This window comes from Ananas comosus, linkage group 17 (assembly GCF_001540865.1).
Source record: "Ananas comosus cultivar F153 linkage group 17, ASM154086v1, whole genome shotgun sequence".
NCBI lineage: Eukaryota > Viridiplantae > Streptophyta > Magnoliopsida > Poales > Bromeliaceae > Ananas > Ananas comosus.
The window spans coordinates 4782546-4794916 of record NC_033637.1 but is presented as its reverse complement, the minus strand read 5'-3'; the positions used below and the strand labels follow the sequence as shown (position 1 = coordinate 4794916).

Genomic DNA, 12371 nt, shown 5'->3' with positions numbered 1-12371 from the left:
TTTTTAAAAAAAGATTGACAATATTACTACTGTAAAATATTGGCCTGTGGAGGAGAGGTTAAATTTAGAGGGATTTTTTGAATCTATAGATAGGGTAGATTTTTAAAAATAGACTATGCATCTAGTCACCGACTATACCTAACGCAAATGGTAAGGTGCTTAATAGTTGGTATCAGAGTTCTCAAGTTCGAATTCTAATTGATTCACATTTTCAGCTAAGTTTATTCCTAAAAAAAACGAAGCGGGCAAAAAAATTTTTAGAATTCATACTTAGAACGTTTAAATGGGCTGATTTAAGGACCAAAAAGTTGAAAGCATCAGATCCTCTATACTTCCGATAGCATAGTAGCTCTACTCTTATATTTTTATATTTAATACTTCTTTCCTTATGTTCGAACCAGAGACTTTTGATTGGTCCATAATGTGAATTTAATTAAATGAGAGAAAATAATAATCAAATTTAGGACTTCCTCATTCTCCTATAATATATTAAATTATATAAATAATCATTATTGTTCAAAAACTTAAGGTTCTATTTGGTTTGGGGATAAGGCGGAGATAACTTATCCCTATTATTCTGCCAAACTAGGTATTCGCTAGCCGGAATAAAATATTTCGTTCAAATCTAGTTATTTGCAGTTATCCCAGAATAGTTTGTAATAAACTATTCCATCCCTTTGCTGGAATAGTGTTATTCCAAGGTTAAATTCAAAACTTTATTAATATTATAAATTAAATTAAAGTAAATTATATAGACATGCAATATAGGCTAGGGCTATTATCCTATTAATAAGATAGTAGCACTTGTCCTATCAAATTGTTCTTGATGATAGAGATTCCGAATCGATGATCGGAGCCGTTGAAGTTGATCTAGAGCATTTGAAACATCTAGAAACTAAATTTCATAAATTTTAAAAATTATTTACATGGTGATCAAAGTGTCGTAAAATCGACAATTTTTGACGGCCTATATAAGCAGTTTGCTTGTTTAACGGTGTAAAGCAATCCAAATTACTTAAATTTTTGATAGAAAATTCTTTATACTATTTAGATAATGTTTGATAACTCTGATTATGAATTGAGAAAGTCTAACCTCTATTTTAAGAAGGTTATTCATTTATGACTGTTCATTTTTTAACTCTTAAGATGAACTTGATAATAATTTTTAAATTTTACAAAATTTGGTTTCTAAACATTTCTAATTGTGTAGATCAATTTCAACGGTGCCGATTATCAATTTGAAGTTCCGATCATTCAAAACGACTTGATAGGAATAAGTGTCGCTATCTATAAATAGAATTGTAGCCGGACTCTGCAATATATTATAATATATAATTTTTATTATAAAATTATTAATTATACTATTGTAATATATATTATTTGTGCTTAAGTATTATAATAAATTATTTTTATTAAATTTAAGTTGAAGTAGAATTTGAAAAAAAAATTTTTAATAATTATTTTTTAATAAATATTATAATAAATTATTTATATTAAATTATTTTGATAATAATTATTTTTATTAAATTAATATTTTATATTAAATTTAATTATCACTTTCTTTCACCGTCTCTACTATTTTTAAAATTAACCAAACACGACTATCTCGAAATAATAAGCTATTTCAAAAATTTTTTAAAAATTATCTCAATATTCGTTATATCTAAATTTAACACCATGGCTAAACACGGCTCTTTATTCCCCACTATTTGCTCAATGATGGTAGCTAAAGTGGAGCTCAATAATCTTTTTATTCTTTATATTTATATATATATATATATATATATATATATATAAAAAGATGGATATCACACTATCCCTTTATTTATTTATATTTAGAAATAAACTTAATTTTTTATTAAATAGAAAATAAACTTAGCTGTAAATGTAAATCAACACTAGATTTAACTTAGGATCTCGGATACTAACATCAATTTTTGCTATTTGCACTAGAAATGATTGGTATAAAATTTGTATTTTAATATTAAATTTGTCTTCTTTCTAAACACATTTTTTTGTCCAAGGCAACGGCGACACTACCGTCGCTGTGTATGTCAAAGGCAAAGCCTTCGGTCATGAGATACGCCGCACGTATAGTGGTGATGAAGGCGAGGAAAGAGAAAAAGGATAACTTTTACATTGATGAATTTTGTAAAGATAAAATAGTAATTTTATGCGTTCAACTAACGGTCAATCAAACTACAGAAGCATATATATATATATATATACATATATATATATATTATATATATATATAACAAATTAAAGTTTTGGATAAATATATTTAATTTTATAGAAATATATTTACTATTTGATATTTTTCCGAGATCGTTTATAAAATTAACGATTTAATTAATTATTAAGATTTAAGACAAGGAATTTAATTAGCGGCCAATGGAGCTTCCCTTTCCGTAGAAAGGGGAGGGGAAAAAAAAAAAACCGCGAAACCTCCGACGCACCTCTCTCTCTCTCTCTCTCTCTCTCTCTCTCTCTCTCTGTGTTGAAAACCGGATTAATCAACGAACCCTAATTTCTACGGCGGGGAAGACAGCCTAGTCGGGGGGCGGCGCGAGATGGACAGCGGCGGATCCTCGCGGCGCGCCACCTCGGCCGGCAGCTCGCCGGGGACGAAGCTGATCGAGAGTGCCGCCGGCGCCGGAGACGCTACCCCGCGGAAGCTGTCTATGTCCCGATCTCTGTGCGCGCCATTTCTGTTTCTCTCTCTCTCTTTCTCCCTCTCTCTTTCGTTTTTGGAGAAATATATAATTCAATCTCGTCGTGATGCGAAGTGAGGCCTAATTGTAGGATTGCGGGGACCAAACTCCACTTTAATCATTTTACTTTGGGGGAAATGTATGGAGAGCCCCTGAACTTTATCTATTTTGCATTTTGGCATGTGAACTTTTAATTTTGGTAATATATCTTCTAAATTTTATCAAATAGTTCAACATGGCCCTCTCCCCAGTTAAATTTTTAGTTATGTAATCGTTCTAGTCATTCGTATGGTTTGCATATAGTTTTATAAAGCTTTAAAACACGAACATTTTTTTTTTTTTGTATTCTAACGTGCGAAAAAATCGATAAAAATTGAAATTTGGCTTAATTATCAAAATTGGGGTAGAAAAATAAATTTTTTTATATTATGATGCTTTATAGAATTATGGGGTCCAAAAAGTTGTGTAATTAGTAACTTTACTTGAGAAGAAAGACCATTGAACTTTCTGATAAAGTTTAGAAACTGTATTTGCTAAAATTAAAAGTTCAGAATCACATGCCTCTTTGCGTAAAAAAGGTAAAGTTCAGGGATTCCATGTGCATTTCACCCTTTTATTTTTACAATTGAGACTTAGTTGTTTCATCTAAGTTGTTTCATTTGAAAGGTCCAATAATTAGTACTGAAATTGTCGCGTCAGCACCACGTATTATCACAGTGTAATTTAACTAAAACAATTTAAAAATTGTAGGAGCTAATTGCAAATATTTATAGGTTAGGGGCCAAGTGAAAACTTGGTTAAAGGGTTGCAGAGACCAATGGTGCAATTAACCCTAAAGTTACATGTAATATCGAGATATAGTAGGGATTTTTGCGTACAATAATTGACCCTTTGATGTGTAATTTGTTACTTTTCCTTGTTGGAGAGTGGTTCACTTTGTTCTTATTTGGCTAATCTTAGTATAAAAGCCAATAACTCTCTCCATCCATGTCATGCTGGAGCTTGCAACATTTATGACATTGTGACATTTCCTTTGTAATGTTGTAATATAGTTGTAACTTAGGTCGATTTTCGGAAATTGATGTGTATTGTGCTTAATGTAGACATGCTTGTCCCTTTCTTATTTTACCCTGTGTAACAAATCTGATATGAGATAACAGTATACTGTAAATGAAAATTACATGATTTTACTGTTTCCAATTAGACATTGTTGTGCTTCTAATGTCTGTGTAGCTTCTTGCTAAATTGTAGCTTATTTGTAATGGCTTGCTATAAATGTTGTGCACTTGAAAGAGAAGAGTAAAGAGATGTGGATCTTTAACTAAGATATGTAAACCAAATCACATTGACTGTTTAATTCATGAAGTTCTGCTGCTGTATTAATGTTTCATTTCCTTGGTACCAGGACTCTCGGCAGCGAGAGAACTGTAAAGAGGCTGCGTTTATCGAAAGCCTTAACAATGCCTGAGAATATAACCGTGCTCGAGGCCTGCCGACGAATGGCTGCTCGTAGAGTTGACGCCGCATTGCTGACGGACTCGAATGCGTTGCTTTGCGGCATCCTGACCGATAAGGTCAACAGATTTAATATCTCTTCTTCTTCACTGTTACGACGTACTCGGTACATTATGTACTAATTATGTTTCATCGTTCTTCGATTGAAGGATGTGGCTACAAGAGTCATTGCACGTGAACTGCGGCTCGAGGATACACCGGTTTCTAAGGTCATGACGAGGAATCCTGTTTTTGTTCTTTCGAACACGCTGGCGGTGGAAGCATTGCAAAAGATGGTTCAAGGTTTTCTACGGATTTTAAGAAAATTTAGTAGCCTTAATTTCATATAATTCCATGAAAGTCCGACTATTTAGCTACAATTTTTCTTTTTGAAAACAAAATTTTCAGGCAAGTTTAGGCATTTGCCGGTTGTGGAGAATGGAGAAGTTATCGCTCTTCTTGACATAGCAAAATGTCTATATGATGCAATTGCGAGGATGGAGAGGGCTTCTGAGAAAGGAAAAGCTATTGCGGCAGCTGTTGAGGGGGTGGAGAAAAACTGGGGAACTGCTGTTTCTGGTTTGTGGATCTTCAATAGTTGACAATTATACAATGTGATTTAGTTTTTGTCTCTTTCTTTTATTTGCATTCTACCGTAGACCGTAGTTAATCGGTAATAATCCATTGTACTTTATCAAGCAAACGAACTCGTAGATAAGGAAAAAGAAAATAAATTAATATAATTCCTTTCATTGTTTTCTGTTCAGGTCCCAATACATTTATCGAAACTCTTCGGGAGCAAATGTTTAGGCCTTCTTTGTCGACCATCATCAAAGGGAATTCAAAGTAGGTAATATCTCAACATGGAATAAGGGTAGTTTAATTAAATTATTTCATATTGTAGTCGAACAAAAGTGAAATTTATCTCATTAAAACATTGCATAACATACTAGGGTTGTCACGGTCTCACCAGGCGATTCCGTGTTAACTGCAACAAAGAAGATGCTGGAAATTCAAATTAGTTCCGCAATTGTGACAGTCGGAACTAAACCGCATGGAATTTTAACGTGAGATCCTTCGATTCTTTGTCAAATGCAATTTACTGTTACTGTTTTTTTTTTTTTTTTGGTTTAATTAACTATCGTAATAAACTGTGTTCTTCCTTTCCTGCTTTTTGCCATCTCAGTTCAAGGGATATTCTAATGCGTGTTATTGCGAGAAACCTTTCGCCGGAGTTAACCCCTGTTGAGAAAGTATGTATGCAATCCTTGTCACCTGACAAGCAACTTCATTTTTCTTTTTTTAATAAGCATGAGTGTATGAATCTGGCGATTTACTTCCTTGTTTTTATGTGAAACCATAATCACTTATTGATCATTTTGCTTTGAATAATGGTGATAAGAAATATGGGATGACGAAAGTAAATTATTCGACTCAGCAAACCGATCTTATAATTTTATGACAAATCCTTTATTGTAAGAATGAGATCGACGTATAGAGACAATGATGGTTAGAGCAGTCTCAGGTCCCAATATTTTCAGCCATACTTCATTTGAGTTCTCGTTTTGATACCCATAATTTTACTGTTATGCGCGTCTACCTGTATTCATTTTCAGCAAGTTACTGCAATATTACGCTGGTTATGTTTCACAGTTCGAATTACACATCCAGGTGATGACTCCTAATCCTGAATGTGGAACAGTGGATATTCCAATTCTCGATGCTCTTCGTACTATGCAAGATGGAAAGTTTTTGCATCTTCCTGTTCTGGATCGAGGTATGCTTTCAGTTCCATGATAAATCAAATACTTGTAAATGCATAAACGAGCGCCGTAAATATGTGTTTCAGAGCCTCTTAAGAATCTTTGACATCGATTGTTCCTCTATACAGATGGGAATATAGTTTCCGTCGTCGATGTAATTGATATAACTCATGCTGCTGTAACAACAGTGAGTCACTTCACATTCATTACATGCATAACCATTTCCGACCACATTACGTGCACCTCAGAATGTCTCCTAAAGTGTTGTTGTCAGGTCAAAATTGAATACGCGGCAATTAGTGATTGTTTAGTTTCAGATTTTACACATGACACCTAAGATGGATATCAAGTTCGAAAAGTAAGGCTAATCACTAAACTACCGCACGGAAAATGTTGACTTGTCAACAATATTTTATAGGACCTTCTAAGGTACATGTAGCTTCACTCTCCGCCTATTATAATTTTATCAGTGTTCTAACAACCCTGTCGTCACTTGAAAAGGTCGAAAGTCGCGGAGGAGTAGGAAATGAGGCGGCAATTTCTTTGATTCAAAAGTTCTGGGATTCAGCTATGGCCATGGGGCCCTTGGATGATGAGGATGATTCAAGGAGGTATTTAAATTCTCTAATAAAAAACCATGGACAATTTTTTACTTTGCTATTACTATATTAGATTTAGCCTATACTCTTATTTTTGAACGCGTCAGCGAAACATCTATGAAAATGGCATCTGAAGGAACAGAAACCACCGGTTCCCCTTATCCTTCTTCGAGTGTGCCTACTACAGCCTTTACCTTTAAGCTTGCGGATAAGAAAGGGAGGATGCATAGATTCACCTGCGGTACGATTGCTACGCCGATTTTCTTTTGCTTTTTCTATTTTGTTTTTTCCCAAGTAAAACATGATGTTGTTTTCAGGAAACAAGAAAAGAAAATTCCTCTTCTTTTTCGGTTTCTTTTTGCTAGTCTAGCCCTTTTCTAATTTTTAGGAGCAAACTGACCCTGCACTACATGACCGTGATGCACAATTTTGAATTAAGGCAGCATTCTCTTGAAGCTGTGCATTGATCATTCAGAATTGTGCATCGTCGTCCTATCGTGGAGGGGCAGTTTACATCTGAAAGTTCAACAGCAAGATAAGTTGCAAAAAAAAAAAAGAAAAAGTATGATTGTTGACAAATTGAGAATCAGTTCTGTTGTTCTGCAATATTTGGCCATATTGTATGAATATGTGTCTATTAGATTCCTCCGCATCTTAAGACAATCATGAACGTGATTTTCATTACAGACACGCAGAGTTTGGCGCCTCTAATCACTTGCATCCTTCAGAGACTCGGCTGTGACATTACCGGAAATAACCTGCCGCAAATTTTGGTATGTTCAAAATAATTCAATCGATTTAGCATCTTCTTTCTTGTGAAAGAGCTTCCTCATTCTGATTTGTTTTGTGTTCACCTGCATTTGCAGTATGAAGATGAGGACTGCGACAAAGTCGTTCTCTCGTCAGACACCGACCTCGCTGCAGCTGTCGACCATGCGAGACTTGCTGGTTTGAAGGCATGATTACATTATCATTAAAATATAACTCCAATTTTTAATTTTATGGATGGTGACAAACAAAAACAAGATATAGATATCGATCTCGAATTTTCGAGTGACGATACATACAACAAGTCCGTCTATATCATTGTCAGCAAAAGTTTTGTGCACAGAAATCTTTCGTAATCTCTGATTACCACTTTCTTTGTTTTCGCGTGCAGTGTTTAAAGTTATATTTAGACTACTCCAGCGCAGAGGGTCGAAGGAGAGGGGGATCGGGAGCGCTGGACTTTGCAAACAGGGACGCGTGGGCAGCAGCGTACAGCGGAGCTGCAGCAGGAGCTGCTCTCGTTGCGTGCCTCGGTGTAATTGCTTATCTGAAGAAATATAGCTCTTGAAAGTGCTCAGGATTTGAGAACCAAAAGCACCTTGTTCCACTGATCATCATTAACTAAACATAGTTAACATTAAACTTGGATACACTCACAGATTAGTTTGATCACTAATGCCGCGAGAGATTCGGAGGACAAAATTTTGTTTTTGCTGGGTTGAGGACTACTTTCATTTGTCTATTGTGAGTTGTAACATGTAAACATTTTTCGGAGTAATTACATCATTGTTATTTGTTGTTGTACTATGTATAAACATCCTATATAATGGTAATTGTAAATTTCCATTAATAAAAGCTATTCACACCTTGCTTATGCTTCTATGTTTTTAAATAGGGCTTTTTTTTCATTTGGCCCCTCAAAAAAAATTTGCATATAGTTCCACCAAATTTTTATTATATATCACGATTGGGGCTAGATCAGTCCTTACGGGAATTGGTACAAAATTATAATTATAAATTTAGTGAGACTATTTGTGAAAAAAAATTTAAAGATGCCAAATGCAAAAAAAAGCCCTTTTAAATATAATTTGTCATACAGACAAATTTTTTTTCTTACTGTCATAATTGTTTAGGTTATAATCTATGTATCACGGCGGGCTTCAAAAACTCAAAATTGGCAAAATGATCCTACCAAAATTTTATTTGTAAAACTAACCCTCTTTTCGCCACGTGGACGCCACATCAAGATTCTTCACAAAGACGGTGAATCGTTTACCATCTTTGTAATATTTGTTGTGAAAGCGGTGAATGGTTCACCGCCTTCAGAAGGTGGTGAACCATTCACCGTCTTTAGTGCAAAACCCCCCTTCCCCTTACAAGTCCACCCTTTCAAGTCCGCTGTTCCTGTGCCCTCGAGAAGACGGGGAACGATTCACCGTCTTCTCTAGGGCTACCCGCCTTATGAAGATGGTGAACGATTCACCGTCTTATCAAGGACACCATACTCTGAACTTGGAAAGATTTGCGCATCAGAGTAGGGATTTGTACTAAAGGCGGTGAACGATTCACCATCGTTTTGAAGAATCCCTGACGTAGCGCCCACATGGCGAAAGGAGGGTTAGTTTTACAAATGAAATTTTGGTAGGGTTATTTTGCCAAATTCGAATTCCTGGATGGTCATTTTATAAAAAAGCCCATCACGGACACTTATGTAAGCCTTATGTGTCCGTGTCGGGCGCGCGTGTGTCTGTGTCGGACGCGTGCGTTTCCGTGTCGGACACGTGTCTGATGTGGACACTCCTTGGATGCTAATTTAATGCCAATCCATTGTGCATACAATTAAAATATATATATAGAGTTGAGCTAGAATACTATCGATAGCAAACGGGCTCCGTTGCCACCCATTTATTTTCGATGATAGAGTCTCCAAATCGACGATCGACACCGTTGAACATGATCTATACCACTTGAAGTGTTTAGAAATCAAATTTCAAATCTTTTTTGACATCATTTGCCTAATGATCAAAGGGTTTCAAAATTTGTAATTTTAATGGTCGATATGAGGCGTTTTCTCGTTTAACGGCGTAAAGATATCCAAATCAATTGAATTTTTGTTAGAAAATTCTTTAGACTATTTAAAACAAGATCTATACTCTTGATCTTGATTACAAGACTCCTATCATCATTTTTTAAAGAATATTCATTTTCAGCCGTTCATTTTTGTGTCCACTCGATGGATAAGAGAACAATATCGAAAATATATGAAATTTGATTTCTAAACACTTCAAGTGGTATAGATCATATTCAACTGATGCAATCGTCGATTTGGGAGGCTCCATCATTGAAAACAATTGAGTGGAACGGAGCCGTTGCTTATCGATTAGATTTCTTAGGCTCAACTCTCTCTCTCTTCTCTTCTTCTCTCTTCTCTCTCTCTCTCTCTCTCTCTTCTCTATATTATATTAGGGTCCGGCTATATTACTATTATGAGTACGATCCCTCTCGTACTATATAATCGTTTTCGTAATAGAGCTTCCGAATATCGAACATAGTTAAAGTTATTTACAGCATTTAAAACTTTTTAGAAACTATAATTTTATAATTTTTCGATCATTACCTTACGATCAAAGGTTACAAAATTTGACAATTTTTAATGGCCGGTATGAATACTTGCTAGTTTAACTGTGTTAAAAAAAATCAGAATTTGTTAAATTTTGATAGAAAATTTTATCACTACCTAAATAAAGATCAATAACTCCAATCTTGAATTGAAGAATTGATCATCTTTTTAAGACATCGTTCGATTTTGACCGTTCTTTTATGCCCGCTTGATGGACTTTATTATGATTTCGAAATTTTTACGAAATTTATTTTCTAGAAGTTTCAAATATCTAGATCAATAATTTAACGGAGTGGATCGTCGAGTTGGAAGCTCTATCATTGAAACAACTTATAAAGTACGAGGGCTCAATACTCATATAGGTATAGTAGCACGGCTATATATATATATATATATATATATATATATATATATATATATATTATATATTATATATAGAGTTGAGCTATGATACTTTTACAGTATCATCATCTGGTGCTATTAGGTTTTAAGCCATTGGATCTTACTTTTTGATATTATAGCCCTTGGATTAACACTATTCCACTACACACCTCACCATCATTTCAACCTCACATCTCTCCATCGAAGGGCTAAAAAACACACAAGTATCCACCCCATGATACTTTTACAAGTATCTTAGCCTACTTATATATATATATATATATTATATATATATATATATATATAGAGTTAGGCTACTATACTATTATAGTACGAGCTCAGGTACTATAGTGTTGAGTTTTCGATCTTACGGTGTTCAAATCAATGATCCACAACGTTAAATTGATCTAGGGTATTTAAGTTTCTAGAAATAAAATTTATATTTTTTCGACATAGTTTACTTTATGATCAAACTATTTTAAAATTGTCAATTTTCAATGGTTATTATGAACAGTTTGGAGTTTTAACGGTGTAGAAGAATTTCTTCAAATTTTGATAGAAAATACTTTAAACTATATAGATTAAGGTTAACATTCTTGATCTTGAATTTAAAATCCTATGCTCAATATTTAAAGATTATTCATTTCCAACCGTCCATTTTGATCTAATTTATTTACTAAGTAAACGATTATCGAAAAAAACTAAAATTTTATTCCTAAAATTCATATACCCCAGATCATATTTAACAGTGTGGATCGGTTGATTTGAACGGCCCTAAATCGAAAACAAACACTATAGTACCGGAGCTCCGGTACTTAGATAGTATAGTAGCTAATTCTATTATTATATATAGAGCAGGCTGCTGTGCTCTTAAGAGCACGAGCCTCTCGTGTGCTGAGCCGTTTTCGAATGATGGACTCCCAAATCGACGATCGCTCTCCGTTAGACTTGATCTAGCGTATTTGAAGTTCTAGAAAATAATTTTTGCGATTTTCCGATATCATTTACCTAGCAATTGAAGGATTCAAAATCAATAATTTTAAAGCAGATGAAATAAAAATTCTATAAAAATGGTGATATAGCACTAAATTTTGATCATAATATTGATCTTGTTGTAAGATAGTATAAGAAATTTGTATCAAAATTTTATCTGATTTAATACTTCTCACGTTAAACTTGAAAACGGCGATATCAACCATTAAAATTATTGATTTGAATCTTTCGATCACTGGGTAAATGATATCGAAAAATCACAAAAATTATTTCTAGAGACTTTCAAATACCCTAGATCAAGTCTAACGGAGCCGATCGTCGATTGAGAGTCCCATCGAAAACGGCTCAGGAGCACGGAGCGGCTCCGTGCTCTAAGAGACAGCAACCTACTATATCTATATAATATGATATATTATATATATATTATATAATATATATATATTATTTTTATATATAATATATAATGTAAATGAAAAATATTTAGCTTTGATGAATGCTATAATTTTTTTTTACAATATAAATAAATTATGTATGATGGAGAATTTTTTTTTCTTAAAATATATAAAACTATTAATGAAATTTTTATTTAACTTTCATTCGTACAAAAAATATAATAATATTTTACCAAAATTAATATTTTATACATAATAAAAATATTATTATATTAATAATATTATATTTTATTAGTAATTTTCATGGCGTGTCCGTATCCTAATTTCTTGAAAGTTGCTGAATCGCGGTGTCCGAGCCGTGTCGTGTCCGTGACTTCTAGGTTATAATTTACTGTGGTCACGTTTAGATGGCAACTTATTTAAAAAAAATTTGAAAGTAAAAAAAATTATTTTCAAGCTTTTAGTTTTTATTACCAAATAAACAATTTAGATACAAAGATTATGAATAATCTACTGTCCACTCGAGTAGACCTGGCAATCTCGACCCATACCCGCAGGTGCTCGCGGGTTACCCGCAAATTTGCGGGTATGGATACCAACATTTTCAACCCAAAAAATTACGGATAAAACGGGTGGGTACCCATTAA

At 33.9% G+C, this 12371-nt stretch overlaps 1 protein-coding gene across 2 annotated transcripts; it reads left to right on the top strand.

Annotated features, from left to right (window-relative positions):
- On the top strand, positions 2612 to 8210 carry LOC109722707 (CBS domain-containing protein CBSCBSPB5-like). Of its 2 annotated transcripts, XM_020250821.1 has the most exons (14): positions 2612 to 2698; positions 4120 to 4288; positions 4379 to 4511; positions 4617 to 4787; positions 4976 to 5054; positions 5162 to 5275; positions 5395 to 5461; positions 5880 to 5985; positions 6100 to 6158; positions 6473 to 6582; positions 6678 to 6811; positions 7258 to 7343; positions 7437 to 7526; positions 7730 to 8210. In XM_020250821.1, exons 1-14 carry the CDS (start codon positions 2685 to 2687, stop codon positions 7904 to 7906), a joined length of 1509 nt encoding a protein of 502 aa, XP_020106410.1. In that variant the 5' UTR covers positions 2612 to 2684; the 3' UTR covers positions 7907 to 8210. The 2 variants fall into 2 exon arrangements, with proteins under 2 accessions (XP_020106410.1, XP_020106408.1); XM_020250819.1 differs by lacking the exon at positions 2612 to 2698 and having other exon boundaries at positions 3932 to 4288.